The following is a 20,188-nucleotide window of genomic DNA, read 5'->3' on the forward strand; positions in this document are numbered from 1 at the left end:
GAAGAGATTTAAGTAAGAAAGATTAAAGGTGTGTTTATTCGCTCCATTCCTACAAATCTGCGCCCTCTTATTGGAAGTGTCCCTCGGTTAAAGGTGACATAATATACCATCGGGGGAGAGTGTGATTAGCTGTTACAAGCCGTTTTGAATAGCTTCCCTTCTGACATCACAAGTGGGCGTGTCCACCTAGACGTACGCTGGATAGATGAGCAACGTTTGCTACAGTCCACTGCGTAGGCTGGTAGACTGATCTATCCAGTGTAAGTCTAGGTGGACCACTTGTGATGTCAGAAGGGAAGCTTTTCAAAACGGCTTGCAAAGGCTAATCACACTCACACCTGGTGTTATAATATGTTACCTTTAAAGTTAAAAAAGGGAGTGATATCGTAAAAAAAAAAGGCTGAATTGGTACCAAGTAGAAAAATCTGGTAGGATTGTGCCTACATGTAAAAAAACAAACAATAAACAAACAAAACATATTAGAAAAAGGCTTTTTGAAAAAAATCAAAACCCAAACAAGGTCGGACAGGAAACACCACAATCCTCAAAACACAACACAAACCGCGATGCTTTCCACATGTAAACCATCAACGTTTAAATAAAAGCAATGATAAAAACTTAAGTAAGAAGCACCATGATGCGTTTCCGAGTGTAAGGGGAGTAGATCGCAGGCTGTTAGCATCAAGCGTGGAGGTGGTTTCAACCCCATAGCATGACAAACGTAAAAGACTTGAACTCAAGACACATTTAAATAAGAAATCAGTTCCGAAAGATTTTTTTTTTTTGCGGGGGGTTGTAATGCTTTGGTTTTCCCCAAAAACCTGTCGCTGACACACGACCAAAGTATAAAACCCAACAATATAAAAAAGACCTGACCGTTCCTCGTGTAATAAACATAGAATGTAACAGTCAAGTGGTTTCCGAAAAGAAGTTTGAGTTTTTTTTGCATCATATGAGTAGGCTCAGAATTAAATACAGAATTAACAAAACCCCCAACAACGAAACGATAACAAACAAAAATCGGAAAAACAAGTACAGCTTCGGAAAAAATAAAATAACCGAACGAAAACATTTAAAACAGAAGATGGAAACAAGTCTTACTATTTCCACTCTGGTGAAATATCCTGACAAGAGCACCAGTTATACCTTTTGTTTTTCCCAGTAGCGATCTCCCTCGGAGCAAGAGTTGTTTAGCGACAGAATACTAAAGCAGCATTCTGTCGCTAAACAAACTTGTTTTACTCTTGATAGAACGTACGTCACCAATAAATGCCACTGATAAACATTTGTAACTTTTCAGTTGATTGGAACATTACAGCAGTCCTATCGCTCTGTTCAAGATTTTTTTTCGTAATTTCGTAATTATTTTGTAATTCAGCTCTGCACACCGACCAAAAAACAAGCGATTTCCGTCGTAGGTACCAACAGCGACAGTCCACACCTTCCTCCCTTCACACACGCGTTTGCTCGTCATTATTGTAGTTATTAATATTATTATTCCAGTAATAAATCGGGCAGAGGTCCGTACTCAGGAGCCACCTTAAGGTGCAGCTAATCCGGAGCCCCCTTAAGGTGCAGTTTATCCGGAGCCCCCTCAGGCAGTGGGCGTTTAAAAGTTCTTGAAGAGGTCGAGGTCCTTCTGGGGCACCGGCGTGTCCTTCTTCCAGTCGTCCTCGGGGTAGACGTCGAAGTTGGACGTGTCGCCCTCGTGGGACACCTTGGGGACTATGGGGGGCTGCAAGGGTCAAAAAAGGACAAAAAGCAAAGGTTAAAAAAACGTTTACATTTTTTTTTTATCAACAGTGCAAGCAGGCCAATGGCAACCAAGCGCGCAGTCCTTCCTCCCTCACTTTAAAAACCACCAGCCGCCACTGATGCATGCATGCATACATACATACATACATACATACATACATACATACATACATACATACATACATACATACATACATACATACATACATACATACATACATACATACATACATACATACATACCAGTGGCGGCTGGTGGTTTTTAAAGTGAGGGAGGAAGGACTGCGCGCTTGGTTGCCATTGGCCTGCTTGCACTGTTGGTGTATGGTGGCATAAGAATGTGAGACTCAAGTTGTTTCAGGGTGTTTTGGTGAACTACAAAATAGCAGGGAGGGAGTTATGTGAATACAATTTATACAAAGCCACCAGTGGCATCACTGTAATTTGAGAAGGAAAGGATGCAAAGCATATTAGTCAAATCAGGCCTACTATTGATTTGTAAAAGTAAATAAAAAAATCTGGGCCTATCATTGGGCCTAGATCTCGACAAGTGTCAAGATCACGTTGGTGCTCACCAATGTGATCTAGACACTTGTCGTGGCGTTTGGTTGCCCTATCATGATTTTTCACATCAGTGAAACCATGAACAGCCCACGTTGGAGATTTGCTATTATTCATAAGCAAACAGGGCCAGCAATACAGTCAATTGCTTGTAATGCTACCAGTAAGCCATGCGTACCTAGCAAACCATGTAGCACTCACAACACTGACGTTGCCATTACTTCTGGTGACCTTGATTTTGGGAAGTGGTCTACCTCTTTCTTTGGTCGCTAACTTAGCACTGTAACTCAATGAATGGAATGCTTTTTTTAATAAGACGTTAACAATGTCCTCCGTTTCCAATGTTTCCATTGTGCATTTAGGATCTCGCCATCGCAGATTTCACTTGCAGTTGCTCTGCGTCTCTGACTGAGCAATGCACACCGGGTTTGTTATCGATAGCGTTGCCAGATTGGGCAGATCTCCCGCCCAATGATAATTTTTCTAGCCTAACATGGTTAAAAGTAGCCCAATTGGGTGGGAAATCTGACCAATCTGGCAACACTGCTCAACATCCAGGGATCCTGCTTATTGGTTCATAGCGCAGACGGATAGATTTTTGCGCGAATCAGACCCCTTAAGGTCCCACCCACTCAGAGGAGGACTTTCCTCCTCTCTCCCATTGAAACCCATGTTATCCACCGGCCGCCAGTAGTTTCGGGGAAATTAATGGGAGTCAACGGTGGATGACGGAGGACGTTCCTAAGTAATTGTCAATAGGCGATAGGGGGTGCTAATGTCCCTTTACCCAGGGAAACGAACATTATATATTCAAAGGAAATAAAGAAGTCATATTTAAGGGCATTAATTCATTACAATAGTCTGGGCATCTACATATTTTTATTCTCAACAATGTTAGGGAGGATCTTCCTCCCTCTCCTCAATGGAGAAGCCTCCACTGATACATACATACATACATACATACATTAGGGCTGTCACTTTTTCCAAAAATGAAATTCGAACGAATTTCGAATGTCCATAATTAATTCGAATACATTTGAATACATTCGACCCCCCCCCCCCCCCCCCCATAGAACTATTAAAAAAAAAAAAAAAAGAAACACGACAACGACTGTTGTCGTGTTTCTTTTTATTTCTTGTGGAAATCACGTATACCTACTGAATTCATAACAGCAAAGGATAAAAACACATCTTTGATAACACATTTGTAAACACAACAAGAGGAAGCTCCGACACACAAGTGCGGCTGTCTTTTACGTAACAATAACTGCTCGGAGCGCGATATGCGGAGCGCATGTCGTCCATGGCACACACAGCCTATATAAACGAACAATCTGTGAGGCCGACCTCCAACACGGCATGCTGCTCTTTTTATTCCTTACGGAAAGAAAATTACAAGTAGTCTCGCAGCTCTCCGTTACCGTTGCAGCTGCTTGTGTCAGCCGTGCTGTATAAGTCCCCAAACAGGCTGCCCATCGCGCCCAGCGCAGCAGCGGACTTTTCTCCCTGTCGTGTGCGATCAGTGTCGGTCTCCGTTTCAGTGAGCTCGTGTGAGAGGCTTTCAGTCACGAGATGTTTCTGTGCAGGGGAAAGGTGGACTAACCGGGAGAAGCGGGGATCCATGAGGGCCGCTTTATTGAGGAGATGCCACTCGCCGCTGTCTTCTTCATAGCGCATTTTTACAGTTCGAATGGAGAATTACACTTCGAATTCGAACTTTTCACCCCACCTTCGAACGAATATTCGAACTTCGAATAAAAAGTGACAGCCCTAACATACATGCATGTATGTATGTATGTTTATGTATGTTTGTATCAGTGGCGGCTGGTGGTTTTTAAAGTGAGGGAGGAAGGACTGCGCGCTTGGTTGCCATTGGCCTGCTTGCACTGTTGGGTGTATGGTGGCATAAGAATGTGAGACTCAAGTAGTTTCAGGGTGTTTTGGTGAACTACAAAATAGTAGGGAGTAGGGCTGTAACGATCCGCGTATCAAACCGAAAATCGCGATACTCAAAGCCACGAACCTGTCTCGCGGTGTGAGAAGGCAGAAGCGCGATATGCCCTTTCTAACTCTTCGGTCAAATTGTCAGATTGAAATTTGCTAATAATTTGTCTAAATAATAGTCTGCTGACAGCGCCCCCTCCTATCGATGCCGTAAATATGTGACGAGATGTCCTCTCTGTGATCACAGCTCTCCGTGGCTACGGAGAGTTGCATTTCTCCACAGCCGTCGAAGTCCTCATGCGATATGAACGACATTTATCCAGAGTGGGCCAAGCGCGAAAAAAATTGCCTGTGTGATCCTGTCTCTATTGTTTTGTGTGATTTGACTGGCAGTTTGTCTGCTTATAGGTCGGAATGAAGCGGCCACCGATTATTGACAGGATGGGTACTTTATTCTACCGGACTCGTTCGCTTCTTCACTAGACACACGCGCTACCGCTCGCTCTCCTCGCTCGTCCACTCACTCGCTGACGTCACTCACACACGCATACGCACACTGCCATTCTCGCGCATACACATATGCTACTCGTAACACTATGCCTCGTTATTGCGATGTTCATGTTTTTCCTCATCTATTGAAAGTTAGGCTATTAAACATGTTGCATTCTATACGGCCTGATTATGTCATTATTTAAGCTACATAGCCTAATAAGAAGCGCTAATAAGGATATTTGAATAAACCAACCAAACAGTTAAAGGGGCCCTATTATGCCTACCAGCAAAAAGCATCCTCCAACTGCAATCTTTGGTTATTTCTTTATTAATTTAGCTATACTTTAATAGTATTCTTTCGGTTCAAATCTGTTCAGTGTTCCAAATTATTTGTTATTAAATGTTACATTAAGATAATTGGTATTTAAGTGTTGTTTAAATAAAATGCTTTTTAAATTTAAAAGAATCGTGGGATGTATCGAACCGTGGGTCAAAAATCGTGATACAAACCGAATCGTGAATTTGTGTATCGTTACAGCCCTAGGAGGGAGGGTAGTTACGTGAATACAATTTATACAAAGCCACCAGTGGCATTACTGTTATTTCAAAGATGGTGGGCAGCATGTCTTTGAAATGGACTAAAAGGGCAGAAGGAAAGGATGCAAAGCCCATTAGTCAAATCAGGCCTACTCTTGGTTTGTAAAAGTAAATAAAAACATTTGGGCCTATTTTTGCTCTCAATGACTGAAGTTATTGGTTGTGATTTAGCTATGTTTATTTTCAGTTACAATTGTTTTAAGAAAAGACTCAAGACCAAAAGTGATGCCATTTAAAATGCATCATGCTCTGAATCATTCACCCTTTCCACAATGTCAAACAGAACGGTCAGAGTAACAAACTAGTAAAAGAACGAGAACATTATTTCAAACAACCTGATCTATGGGCATGGTGCCTAGCAAGGAAAGTCGCATAGCAGCACCAACGTGAACTTGACATTTGTCTTGGCGTTTGGTTGCCCAACAGTGAAACCATGAACAGCCCACGTTGGAGATTTGCCATTATTCATTAACAAATAGGGCCAGCAGTACAGTCGATTGCTAGTAAGGCTACCAGTTAGCCATGAGTACCTAACAAACCATGTAGCACAGGGCTCCAGAGTGCGCCTAATTTGGGCGCACATGCGCCTAGAATTCGGGGTAGTGCGACCAAATATTTTATATGGGCGCACCGGTGCGACTGAAAATGTATCTGGCATAATTTTTTTACAGAGCAGTCTATTCATAATATTGTAATGACCACGGAAGAGGCCGTGGATTAAGTATTGATTAGACAGTGATTTATTAGATACCTAATAAACCGTTGGAACACGCAAGACCGGTAACCATAGCAACGCCGGTAAACAAACCCGCGAAGCCCAATCCAGGTTTTACTGAAGGCATATATTTAATGGTCAAAATATTATTAATCAGCAGTGTTGGTAATAAGGCCGTTTAAAAGAACGGCGTTACGTAACTAATTACTATTTCCGTCGTTACAACACCGTTACTGTGAATTGATTGAATAAACTGCGTAATCCGAACGCAGTCCTGGCTCCAAACACAAACTGCTAGTGAGGAGACCGGGTGGATTAACAACGAGATAAGCGATTATGATTGGCTAAGGCAGAGTCATGTATCATGATAGCCATTCGGAGCCAGTGGTTTTTACAAACAAGGCAGGACACGCGCGCCACACACACGCAAAGGCACACACCAAATCGATTCGATGAAGCAGCAGAAATGGCGAGTGCAGAGCAATCCGATGAAAAGTTGGCATTTTTCTGTAGTATCTGGCAGATGTTCCACAGCCTTTGCAACCAAGCAAATTTCAATCCAGGCCCCATCCACACTAACCCGGGTAAATGTAAAAACGCACATCCGCAATGAAAATGATCTCCGTCCACACTATCGTTTTCAGAATGTTTTGCATCCACGTTCCACACTGAAATTATTTTGATAAACAGTTTTTTTCATGGTTACGTTACTCCACCACGCCTCTCTGTTTAGATTACAGGCGCACGATCAGATGATATTTACAGTTGATCAGCTGGTTAATCATTTTCGACCCAGTCCAGAAACGCCGCTCCAAGTAGGCTACGGTTTGAACTGTCGTCTTTCGTTTTGTTTTACCATCACTTAAGAACATTAAGTACAGCGCTCGCCTCCGGCGTTGGAGCAACGAATATGTTTGACTCAATATATCGAGTTGTTTCTGGAGATAAATTAGTGCAATGTACAGAGAGATCCTCATTTGCATTTCACCTGCCATTCTTTTGATGAGCTTCTCGGTCTATAGTGCAAGCTTGTGGCAGTGTCATGGCAATCGAACGTCATCGTTTCTGAAAGCCTCCGTCTGTCCACACTACAACGCGAACCCAGCGTTTTGACATTTATCCACCTCAGCGATCGTTTTCGAAAAGCATCGTTTTCAGTGTTGGAATTCTCTGTTTTAGTTTGGACGGAAGGACTAAACGGATGAATATTGATGCATTTGTAGACTTACCCGGGTTAGTGTGTGGACGGGGCCTCAGTTGGAAGCATATCAGGGCCTTGAATCGGCAGTTCAACCATTTAACCCATTAAGGCCAAGTGAAAACTGCTCAGAAAAATCCAAATCTTTCACATATAGCAACTTTCTTTTTTTTAAAGTAACGCAAATAGTTACTTTCCACTAGTAATTCAGTTACTAACTCAGTTACTTTTTGGAACAAGTAGTGAGTAACTATAACTAATTACTTTTTTAAAGTAACGTTCCCAACACTGTTAATCAGTGCCGTAAATATCGACGTGCAACCGGTGCAGCTGCCCGGGAGCCCAGACACTGTCACCCTCCCCCCCCCGTCAACAACTCAGCGCAAGGCAGGCACGGTCCAACGCCCCCCCCCCTCCCCCTCTCAACAACTCACAACATGGGTGCACCATAAATACGTGCTGGTGCACCCAAATTAAAAATGTAGGCGCACCAGTGTACCCAAGGAAAAAGTTAGTCTGGAGCCCTGCACCACAACACTGACGTTGCCATTACTTTTGGTGAGCTCGATTTTGCGAAGTGATCTACTTTTTTCTTTGGTCGCTAACTTAGCACTGTAACTCAATGAATGGAATGTTTAGTGTAATTAAACATGAACAATGTCCTCTGTTTCCAATGTTTCCATTGTACACTTTATGTACAATGTTATGTAAATGTTAGAATCTCGTTATCCTTCAGATGATTTCACCTGCTTTGCGTCTATTAGACTGAGTGGCAATGCAGGCAGATCAGGTTTGTTATCGACAGCGTTGCCAGATTGGGCAGATTTCTCGCCCAATGATAATTTTTCCAGCCTAACGTGTTTAAAAGTAGCCCAATTGGGTGGAAAATCTGCCCAATCTGGCAACACTGCTCACCAGCCAGGGATCCTGCTTATTGGTTCATAGCGCAGCGCATATGTATTTTTGCGCGAATCAGACTGTTACGACCCAGGGTCGTATGTGTATTTTTCAGTGTTGGATTTCGTCTGTGCTGTGGTTCCTCCCGGCCTGAAGGTGGTGTTACCACCCTTAGGCTCTCTCCCTCTCCAGGTGCTGCTCCTCCCGGCCTGAGGGTGGTGCTACCACCATTGGGGTTTCTCCAGGTGCTGGCTGTTGATTGGTGCAGGGGCTGGAGGAGCTGCTATAAATGGCCGCCGCTGGAGACAATCATCCTCCTTCTCTTGACCCTGCTCCCAACTGCACCAGGCTTACCATGTGGCATTATATTGTATTGTGTTATGTTAAAACTTAAGCAGTCCAGGTAATCGTAGGGGTGAGTAGCTTGTTTGGTTTATCGTTGTTTTCTCCTGTTTATCACATAGGGAGTCAGTGAGAATCCTGTGAACTTTGCTTTCTTTGGTTTGTCGGTTAGGGAGGTTAGATTGTTTTGTTTGTTGTTTTGGCTATGCTCACCCCGAGGCTCCATCAATTGAATAAATCAACTTATGCTGGACTGCAGCCCTGTGTGCCTGGTCGTCCTTGGGAGTGGGAAAAGAGGGGAGCACCATGTGTTATGTCCGGTTCCCCTAGGCCGGTCGTAACACAGACGCCTTAAGGTCACATCCACTATCTCCCAATGAAACCCATGTTATTCACCGGCCGCCAGTACTTTCGGGGAAATTAATGGGAGTCAACGGAGGCTGAGGGAGGAGCTTCCTCCCTGAAGTAATTGTCAATAGGCGATAGGGGGTGCTAATGTCCCTTTACCAGGGGAAACGAACATTATATATTGAAAGGCATTAAAGTAGTCATATTTAAGGGCATTAATTCATTCCAGTAGTCTGGGCAATCTAAATGTTTTATTCTCAACAAGATTAAGGAGGATCTTCCTCCCTCTCCTCAATGGAGAAGCCTCCACTGGTATGTATGTATCTATTAGGGATGGGCACGAGTAGTAAATACCAAACTCGAGTGATCGAAGGAATTCCTCAAGGATCAATCGAGTACTCGTTTAATCAAATCTATTTTTAGAATGCAACGCATCTGCAGCAGGAATGGGCCTGAGGATGAACGGCAATATTACCAACCAAACATGTAATGCTTATTCTCCATCAAAACAGTCAGTTATCAGAGTATTCATTTTTTATTTTTGCAAACGTTCAAAACACATTTTCCTTACAAAAATAAATATGCGTCTCACAATTTAAATCACGTCGAATCAAGGCCTGTAACAGTTTAAAAAAAACAAAAACGAAACAAGTAGCCTAACCATTGCAAATAATTTAAAGCTGCAAATAAAACGGCAGCAAATGGACTATGGAAATACTCAGCGTTGTGATCTTCTCTACACGGCCGGGATTAAAGCTGCGTCGACACACTTGGTTGCTGCGGGTCTGCTTTCCCGAACTCACCGTTGTGTTTCAGGAGCATATGTTGCCGCATAGTACTTTCTGGTAGCTCGATTTCGCTTTGGCATATTTTACATTTCACCTTATGATCTCCTATTTCTTTAAAGTATTTCAATTCTTCGCTGCGCTTTGCTTTAACCGCCATCTCTTAACTTTTTGAATTCTGGCGTGCCTGCACACGGCATGGAACGCGCCACACAGAAATGGATACATTTCATTTGCTTTGTGCCCACGGCATGCGTTAGTGGCGCCGAGAGAAAATTGATACATTTGCTTCAGAAAACTTTGTTTGTGTGTATATATGCAAACTCGAGTTTGCCTGTCCACCAACCGAGTTCATTCGTAACGAGGAGTACTCGAATAATCGATTCCTCACGCCCATCCCTAGTATGTATGTATCAGTGGAGGCTTCTCCATTGAGGAGAGGGAGGAAGATCCTCCCTAACATTGTTGAGAATAAAAAATGTAGATGCCCAGACTATTGTAATGAATTAATGCCCTTAAATATGACTACTTTATTGCCTTTGAATATATAATGTTCGTTTCCCTGGGTAAAGGGACATTAGCACCCCCTATCGCCTATTGACAATTACTTCAGGGAGGAACGTCCTCCGTCATCCACCGTTGACTCCCATTAATTTCCCCGAAACTACTGGCGGCCGGTGGATAACATGGGTTTCAATGGGAGAGAGGAGGAAAGTCCTCCTCTGAGTGGGTGGGACCTTAAGGGGTCTGATTCGCGCAAAAATCTATCCGTCTGCGATATGAACCAATAAGCAGGATCCCTGGATGTTGAGCAGTGTTGCCAGATTGGTCAGATTTCCCACCCAATTGGGCTACTTTTAACCATGTTAGGCTGGAAAAATTATCATTCGGCGGGAAATCTGCCCAATCCGGCAACGCTGTCGATAACAAACCCGGGCTGTTTCCCAATGTCAAGGAAGCATGCTCAACGGCCGCCCTTTTAAGGACGCTACGTCATAGAACGCCGACAAGCACTGTTCCAATGTTGAGGACACTAGAAAGCCGCGCCATTTTTGCGTCCTTTGTTTTGGAGAATTCCGAGATTTTTCAAGGATGCATCGCTGCAAGATGAGCCAAAACTACCCACAATCCTCTGCGTTCACTGAGCAGGTTCTTGAAAATGGCAGAGCAGTACACGTTCGAATGAAGTGAAGTTGTATTAGTTTTCAGAAATATTTTGTGCCATATTGCTTTTTATAGATTCATCATGTTAATGCAAATAATCAAGCCTAAAGACCCGTGTCACTTTTCAAACGTTTTTGCAACTTAATGATACGTTGCTATATTTTGCATGGACGTAGCTGGTGTTAAACACCACTGTCACCAATGTCAATTTACTCGCTCACAAGATTACATTATTTATGTATACCTATTTATGTTTACATAAATAGGTATTTATGTATGTTTTGTATACCTATTTTATTTAACAATTTCTCTTCCTGAAAATGTTTCTGCTCTCTGAACAGAGTGCATAAAATAATCAGATGAACAATAAAAATAACAAAAGAAACATTCACTTTTGTTTAATAAAAAACAATTTATAAAACTTCACTGTCCTGAGACCATTGCCCTAATTTTTGCCCACACTCTCAATATCCAGTTGGCCGTGGGGCGACCACACCGGTCCCTCACATTTGGTGGCAGTGGTGGGATATTCCTCTAGCCGAGATGAGGGGACCCACATTTCGAAAAACATTGTTCGAGGAGCTTCGTGGTGGACCGCAGTGAAGAAGAGCAGGTAGACGAAGAGTCCTGCTAGGAGAGGAGATCACTGGGGAAGTTGAACTGCTGTCCTGTGGGGTTGGCCAAAGCCTGAAGGAGGAATAGCTCGGGAACTCCTTGTTGCTGACATGAGCCATGTGGGGAGCTATTGCCAAGCCTTGGCAGAACAGCAGTGGCGGAGGACATACTGCGAAGAGTGCAGTGTTTGGCCAAGAAGGAGGGATCTTTGAATGAAGATTGGTGGTCACCAGAGACTTTTTGAACTGTTTATTTAGCACAAATGACTGTCTTGCACAATATTTTACCTTTTTTATCTAATTAGCTTGTGTTTATAAGCTTAAAAGAGGGGGAAGGTAATGTGAAGATGTGAATGGCATCTTCACTGTTTTTAAACATGTTTTAAAAGATTCACGTGCTCCTGTCTGGCTGGTTAGCCGTGATAGTCCGCAGCTGTGGCTCATAGGCTAATTGAGCCACACCCATTCTGGTGCTCTTTAAGCGGGCCAGAGTTTTAGACTGGAGGGGCTGGAGTTGTGCAAGTGACTCGACAGTTGTGCTGTGTTTTAAGTAAAGAGATGCTTTTTAACAACAACAATGTGCGTGAAGAAAGCTCTTTTACACAGTGTGTATGTATGTATTATGCATGTATGTATGTATGTATGTATGTATGTATGTATGTATGTATGTATGTATGTATGTATGCATGTATATATGTATATATGTATGTATCTATACACACACGGCACAGAGTATGATTTTAATTAGACACATTAACACCCCCCCCCCCCCCCCGGCTCACCTTGAGCTTCCTCTGGGCCACCGTGTCCCACTCGATGGTCTTGAACCAGCGGTGCTTCTTCACGTCCTCTGCCCCGTTCTGGAAGAGGGGTCGGGGGAACTCAGAGTCAGGCGAGGTTCACCCACACATTCACCCATTCATACCCGCATTCACACATTCATTCACACATTCACACACACATCACCCATTCAGGCTCACATTCCCACACCGACATCGGAGTCGACCCCTCAGGGCGACAACCAGCTGGTCAGGAGCAGTCAGGGTGAGGCGTCTCGCTCAAGGACACCGCCATACTCCCTGGATTGAACCAGCAACCTTCCGTTACCGGTCAACCCACTCTACTTCCTGAGCCACATATGGAACAGGAAGTGGCGTGATCTCACCTTCATGTTGCCCAGTCGCCTGGCTCGGTCGATGACCAGGAACTTCTTGATGAGGTCTCTGTTGGAGAGAGAGAAGGAGAGAGAGAGAGAGAGAATTTAGTAAGTGAGTGAGAGAGACAGATTTGAGGGAGAGAGAGAGAGAGTGGGAAGAGGAAGAGGTGGAAGTGAGTTGTGTCCTCGTTGACAGTCTTCTAATTTAATTTTTTCCTTTTGAAAATTACTAAGGCAGTTTCCTTTGGGGAAGCGAGAGGAGGAGGAGAGGGTAAAGGTGATGATTCACGGGGATATAAGAACGGAGCATGTTTTTTTTTTGTTTTTTTCGCTCGCTTTTTCTGATGGGGGAGATATCTGCCAAGAGAGGGAAAGAGGGGAGAGGGCGGGGGAGGAAGCGTTTGATAAAGGTGATAGACCTGAGCTCAGACAGGTTGGTGACAGACTCATAAATACTCAGAGAGAGAGAGAGAGAGAGAGAGAGAGAGAGAGAGAGAGAGAGAGAGAGAGAGAGAGAGAGAGAGAGAGAGAGAGAGAGAGAGAGAGAGAGACAGCGACAGAGAGAGCGAGAGAGAGAGACAGCAACAGAGAGAGCGAGAGAGAGAGACAGCGACAGAGAGAGCGAGAGAGAGACAGACAGAGAGAGAGAGAGAGGTTAGGGAAGTACCTGACCTCAGACAGGCTGGTGATAGCCTCATAAACACTGTGTTGCTCTCTGTTGACAGTCATTCATCTTTATATTTTCACACTCTGTTCCTGTGAGACGCTGCGAAAAATAAATATATCTCCAGTAATTTGACATTTAATAATTGTTAAAAATTGAAGAACGCAACTAACACGTTGTGTCACCTGTTTGGGTTGTTTTTACCCCACTCTTTATTTAGAGTGTCAAAACAAAAATGGCATTTGGTCTAACTATAGAAATACCATGGTTTTAAGATGTACCCCAGAGAGGGAGGGGGAGGGTAGGGAGGGATGGAGAGAAAGAGGGAGGGCAGGAGTGAGGGAGTTAGTGGGGGAGGGGAGGAGGATGAGAGGGGGAGAGAGAGGGAAGGGGTACCGTAACACTGATATAGACTGGGGAGGATGAGGTAGGAGGGAGAGAGGGAGGGAGGAGAGGGGAACACCTTCAGGCTCCCTGCTCCAGAAGATGGAGGGATGGGAGGGAGGGAGAGGAAGAGAGCCACGTTCAGGTGGAAGAAGAGGGGGAGGATGAAGAGCAGGTAGAGGGAGAAGACAGGAGGTAGATAAGGAGGATGAGGAGGAGGAGGAGGAGGAGGAGCGCCGGCCTATCTGCCGTCTCCAGGGGGACAGGATACGTCGGCTATGATGGAACGAGTGGCCCAACACACGCACACAATTTAATCTGGGAGCACTCCCCAGCTGTTCTAACCACCAGTGTCGGGGCATTAGCTGCGAGAGGAACAACTTCAAATCAGCTGGGCGTGTCATTAGTGGCTCCCTCTCCTCCTCCTTCTCCCTCTTCCCTCCTCACCCCCCCAATGCTTTGGGTAACGCCCAGAGGCATGGCAATTAGCCCCAGTGGCGAGAGGGAGGGAGAGGGAGAGAGGGGACAGGGTAAGGGAGAAGGGAGAGGGGAGAGGAAAGGGAGGGCGAGGGTGGGAGAGGGAAGGAGGAAGAGAGGGAAGGAGGGAGGGTGGGGGAGAGAGGGAGGAGAAGGGAAAGAGATGGAGGGAGGGGTAGAAGGGTGACAGGGAAGAGGGTGGGAGAGAGGGGAAGGAGGGAGGGGAGAAAGACACAACTAACTTGGTCTCACATCCCCATAACTTACTTGACGTAGAAGTCCAGGTGTCGAGGGAATTCAAGCTTTCCCGCCAGGATCTTCTGGTAAATTCCGAAAGGATTGTCGTCAAAGAACGGAGGGTATCTGAAAACAACAGACAAACAAACAAACAAACAAAAAGTCAAATTAAAAAAGGTCTCACTTTCAACTTCGAAGTTTCGAACTCGTGGACCGAGTGTTGGGACCGGAGACAAAGCCCTCACCATCACTGTGGAAACGGGAAGGATGGAAAACAAGCATCGCTCTCCTGCTCTCCTACTCTCCCTATGTGACATCCCTCCTCCCTCCCTTCGTCTCTCCCTCCCCTCTATCTCTCCCATTCCCCCCTCTCTCTCCCCCTTCCTACCTCTCTCCTCTTCCCCTCCCTCCCTCCCTCTCTACTTCAGTTTCTCCCCTCACCCGGAGCGTGCGTTCTGCGCTTTTATTTGAGCCGATAAAGATGTTAAGCAGAAGTCTTTTATTTTGAAAGGTCTGGAGCCGTAGGACTGCAGAACCCCTCCCCCCTCTATCTCTGCACATATGGATGTCTGCAAGTCATTACATCATGGGAAAGACACACACACCATACACACACACACACACTCGGTGTGTGTTTGCGTTGGTGTGTGAGGGTCACTCTACCGCAGACTCCTGTGTTCTCTCTCTCTCCCCCCGGTCGTGATCAAACGATCCAGATGTGGTCATAGACGGGGAATCTGGAGTCTGGTGGAGTTGTGTGCGTGTGAGAGAGAGAGAGGGGAGAGAGGACACAGGAGAAATGAGGAGGAGGGAGTGAGTGAGTGAGTGAGTGAGTGAGAGAGAGAGACACACGCACACTCACAGCGACAGAGAGAGAATCAGACAGACAGACAGACAGACAGACAGAGATAGAAATGGAGGAAGATGAAGAAGAGGCGACAGAGAGTAGAGTGTAGTGGGAGGGGAGGGAGGACGAGGGAGGACGAGGGAGGAGGGGGGAGGATGACTCCCACTCCTCCAGTTGCATAACGGAAGGAAAAACCACAAGGTTGCTTTCAACCTGCTGACGTGGGGACGAGGGGATAGCCAGCTCCCACTCTGGACTGGGATAGGGGAGGGGGTTTACTGGGACGGTGGAGTGGTGTAGTGGTGTTACTGGTGGGGGTTATGCCGAGGACTGGGAAACTGGGGCCCTCAAGCTGACTCGTGCCATCAGTGCCCCCCCCCCCCCCCCAAAGACGGGGTGTGTCTGAACACAGGCTTGGCTTTCATCCGAGCAGGGCGATTTTGATGTTTTCGTTTGGTTTTGAAATTTGAGACAGGGAGTATGCGTGTTTCACATGCGCACCGACACACTCACGAACGCACCGACACACCAAAACACATGCGCACAGACACAGACACACGTGTGCACAGAAACACACACGGACACAGACAGACAGACACACACTCACACGGAGAAGCACACACGCGTTCAACAACATACACACTCACTCAATCAATCAAAAGACACACACTATTCTCTCTCTCACACACACGCGCACTAACCTACTCATACACTTGCACACACACACATTTGATACATTTATTTGGAATGACCAATACTACAACACCATAGCATCCAAATATTAATAAAGAGCCTATTTATGTCCAAAACAACACAAACACTTTGCAGGTAACCACAACCAAGTGAATCAGTAGAGATTAGGGGTGTGACGATACACTCAGCTCACGAGACGAGACGAGACACGATATTCGGTTCACGAGAACGAAACGAGACGAGACTTTTAGAAAACTACAATGACAAAATATATGACTGGACCAACAGACTTTTATTTAACTGAGTTGCACATGCATTTTGAAATGTTTTATTATAACTCTTTACATGCATGAAATTGAAACTAAAACTAACATTTATAAAAGATGTTGATGTAAAATAAATTAAATTAAATAATTCTCTTTTTTTCAAGTGCAAACAATATTATGTGCCAAACCAAATCAAAGTTCTACTCCGTCAATACAGAGTGCAAATAGTAGAAACAGAGTCTGACCAAGTATGTCACTGACAACTTGGTATTGTCCGTCTTATCAGTCACTGTACTGCCATTCATCATTTCCGCCGGGTACCCAAAATGCTGCCAAACAAATGATTTAAAAGTGGCGGGGGCATCTTCGACGGTAATACGGGTATTTTCCGACGTCATTCTGGACGTAGCAAAGGCGCATTACTGGCCCTACAGGCCACAAATATAAGTTTGGATAGCTCACAAATCTCGCGAGACAGATTTTTAACCCGACGGGTAATATCGTCGAGTTTAATCTCGCGAGATCTCGTGGCACGAGATCTCGTCACACCCCTAGTAGAGATACATGTATAGTTCAAGTTGTATCATGGGTAGAGATAACAGCGCCTTCTCCATACCTTCTCCATGTGTGTTGCACACACACATGCATACATACACTCACACAAAAACACAGGGTTTGTAGCACCGGTGTGAACCCTCTCAGCAGCACGTCTTACATTCCTAGACGACGACACCACCCCCCTCCTCCTCCTCCCCCTCCATGGTGAAGGGAGTCCTTTGTGTTGGTCTTGGATCGGACTCCCCCCCCCCCACCCCCTCACAACGCGTGCCTGGCGCTCCTCCTCCTCCCACCTCCTCCTCCTCCAACAACACCTCCTTTAGCCCCTCCTCCTCTCCCTCCACCCCCTACTTCCTACTCCCTCTCATCCACCCTCACTCTCCCCTACCCTCACCTCCTTTCCTTCTCCTTCTCCCCCTCCCCCGACTCCCCATTGCCCCCTCGGTTCCAGCGGGGATTTCAAAAGACATTGGTCTGGTAGGAGAGACAGTTACCCTTTTCCAGGGAGGGGAGGGTGTAGGGTGACCTAGTTACCCCCCCTCTCCCCTGCCCCTCTCCTCCCTGGGGCAGAGGAGAGGGGGGGTAACTAGGTCACCCTACACCCTCCCCTCCCTGGAAAAAGGTAACTGTGTGTGTTTTTGTGCATGTGTGTGTGTGTGTGTGTCTTTGTGACGACACACACACACACACACACACACACACACACACACACACACACACACACACACACACACACACACACACACACAAACCCATGTGCACCTAAACACACACCACGGCATTGTGTGTGTCATTGTGTGTCTGAGACAAACACACACACACACATTCACATAATGCCGTGGTGTGTGTTTAGGTGTGCATGTGTGTGTCTTTCTGCATGCACAAGCACATGTTCAAAAGATGTCTGCGTGTGTCACACAAAGACAGAGCACACCACTGCATGAGTGTGTGTCTTACACACATGCAAAGACACTAACCTACTCATACACTTGCACACACTCAGACATTTGCACACACACACACACACACACGTCATGTCTGTTTCCCAACGCTCCGCGTAATAGATTTTCCCACATCACTCAGGGATTCAGGGATGAAGAAATGGAGGGGGGGGGGGGGGTAGAGCCCTTATATTCCCCCGGAGCGGAGGTAAACAAGAGAGCCAGGAAACACACACACACAGACCCACAGACACAGACACACACAAACAGGAAAGCAAACACGCACACACAGTTACACTCACACAAACAGGAAAACACACACACAAACACACACACACACACACGTGTTTCTGTGTGCATGTGCGAGTTTTTCTTGTTGCTGTGCGTGCCCATGAACATTTATATGTTCAGGCGCACGCACAGACACACACACATGCAGTGGTGTGTGTTCATCTGCACATTTCTCTGAGTTTTTCTTTGATAGTTTCATGCACACGTGTGCGCGCACATATATACACACACAAAGACACAGTTTGTCAGGAACATGAATGAAAAGCCGCCAAAGGAGGAGGGGGGAGATGGGGGAGCTCTGCCACCGCCAAACATGGCAGCCACCCATCACACACACACCCATTCATCAACCGCTTCAGCCAACCATTCACACACACACTGTCTCTCTCTAGAGACAGAGACAGAGAGAGACAAGGAGAGAGCGCGCGCGAGAGAGAGAGAGTCAGAGGAGGACGTGACGGTGGAGGTGAGAAGACAGAGAGCGCCCCCTTATGGCACAAACACACACACAAACGTACCCTGCGAGCATCTCGAAGATGAGGATCCCCAGGGCCCACCAGTCCACGGCCCGGCCGTGGCCCTTGCTCTGGATCACCTCAGGGGCCAAGTACTCAGGGGTCCCACACAGAGTCCAGGTCCTGGGGCGAGAGAGAGAGAGAGAGAGAGGAAATATTAATAATTAATAGTTTTTTGAATATTAAAAAAAAACATTGTATACACAATATTGTGTTGCAATATTTACAGGATCGCAGTTTATATCAAATCAGCACTGAAAAATCATAGTATTGCATCTTAAGTATCAGACCTTTAGAACTCGAACCCTAACGTTAAACTATATTTAATATCAAATCGGAATAAATATCAATAAAAAAATCCCTTTCGAAAATCGTAACATTGCATCTTAAGAACTTGAATACATACATTAAACCATAATGAAAAGTAAATCGGTATAAAATAACTATCGCACTAACCCTTACCCTAACTATCTTTACAACTTGAACCCAGACTTTAAATCACACTAAAGATTAAATCAGTATAACTTGCTTTTGAAAAATCATAACATCACATGTTTAAGAATCGCAACTTAGGTATTTGAACCCAAACAACAAACCACACTAAGTATTGAATCAGAATAACTTTCTTTTGAAAGATCGTAGCATTGCATCTGCAGAACTTGATCTTTAAAGTTTGGGTTCAAGTTCTTAGGATGCGATGCTATGATTCTTAAATATATTACGATTTAGTATTTAATGTGGCATAAAAACCATAGTAGACATTAAATCTGAATAACTGTCGGAAAATCGTAGCATTGCATCTTAATGTCTCGACGACTCCGACACGATTCCATACAAAGTGAACGTAGAGACGCGAATTGTACGAAATATTCGCTAGGTGTTTGTGTCTGCACAGGCGAGCGCGTTCACGAGGATTTGTAGCACGACAAATTCACTCGAGTTGAAATATTTAAACTTTGCCGCCACATTCACGTGATGACAGCCAAACAGCGTTCAACAGCGTGGCCACTGAGTGACATGTGTAACGTAACAGCCAATCAGCGTTCAACTGGCCAACCGTTCCCTGCAGCGCAGTCTGGGTTGAACCGCAGCAAATTCGCCTGACAAAACGTGCAGTTTATGGTTTGTCGCGGGACAAAACTTGGGTGACAACGCAGACGGGCGACAAATAGGTATTTTTGTGTGAACGCACCTTAATAGGCGCTGGGTTGTCGTTAGCGACAGTTATGGAGATGGAGGGGGGGGGACAGCCATGATTGCCAATCAGTGCCTGATTGGCACCTGACTCTGGTGTCACTTGACACGGGGACCACTCGTCCTCTGATGAAGAGGAGAGCCCGCTGCAGTGCCTGTCACTGACACCGCATGGGTAATGACCCCTCTCTCTCTTCCTCCCTCCTTCCCTCCCTGTCTCTCTCTCTCTCTCTCCCTCTCTCTCTCTTTCGGTCGCCGTGGCAACAATGGGTTGATTTGTTTCATCCTCGTCTAAAAATGGAAATGACTCGGTGAGCGCCCATCCGCGGTTGGCCGTGCCTCTCTTGTGATCTCCAACCATGGAGGAGGGAGGTGTGTGTGTGTGTGTGAGTGTGTTTCAGTTGAGGTGTGTGTGTGTGTTAGTATGAACAAGTTTGTGTGTGTGTGTGTCTGTGTTTGTAGCTGTGTGTTATGCTGTATGAATGTTTATGCGTGTGTGTTCGTGTGAATACAGGTGTGTGTATGTCTGCACGCATCTGTGTGTTATGGTGTG

General features: G+C 45.5%; 1 protein-coding gene across 1 annotated transcript in view; it reads right to left on the reverse strand.

The window, feature by feature from the left end:
- Nucleotides 1-389: 389 nt before the first annotated feature.
- Nucleotides 390-20,188, reverse strand: part of prkx (protein kinase X-linked) — a 67,277-nt gene continuing 47,478 nt past the window's right edge. Inside the window, exons 4-8 of the mRNA XM_056595136.1 lie at nt 18,445-18,564; nt 14,361-14,456; nt 12,578-12,635; nt 12,195-12,272; nt 390-1,735 (exon numbers count right to left, since the gene is read on the reverse strand). Coding sequence (XP_056451111.1) covers nt 1,610-1,735; nt 12,195-12,272; nt 12,578-12,635; nt 14,361-14,456; nt 18,445-18,564 — 478 coding nt within the window. The 3' untranslated portion in view covers nt 390-1,609. The remainder of the gene's footprint in view (nt 1,736-12,194; nt 12,273-12,577; nt 12,636-14,360; nt 14,457-18,444; nt 18,565-20,188) is intronic.

Source organism: Gadus chalcogrammus, chromosome 7 (genome assembly GCF_026213295.1).
Source record: "Gadus chalcogrammus isolate NIFS_2021 chromosome 7, NIFS_Gcha_1.0, whole genome shotgun sequence".
In the NCBI taxonomy this organism is placed as follows: domain Eukaryota; kingdom Metazoa; phylum Chordata; class Actinopteri; order Gadiformes; family Gadidae; genus Gadus; species Gadus chalcogrammus.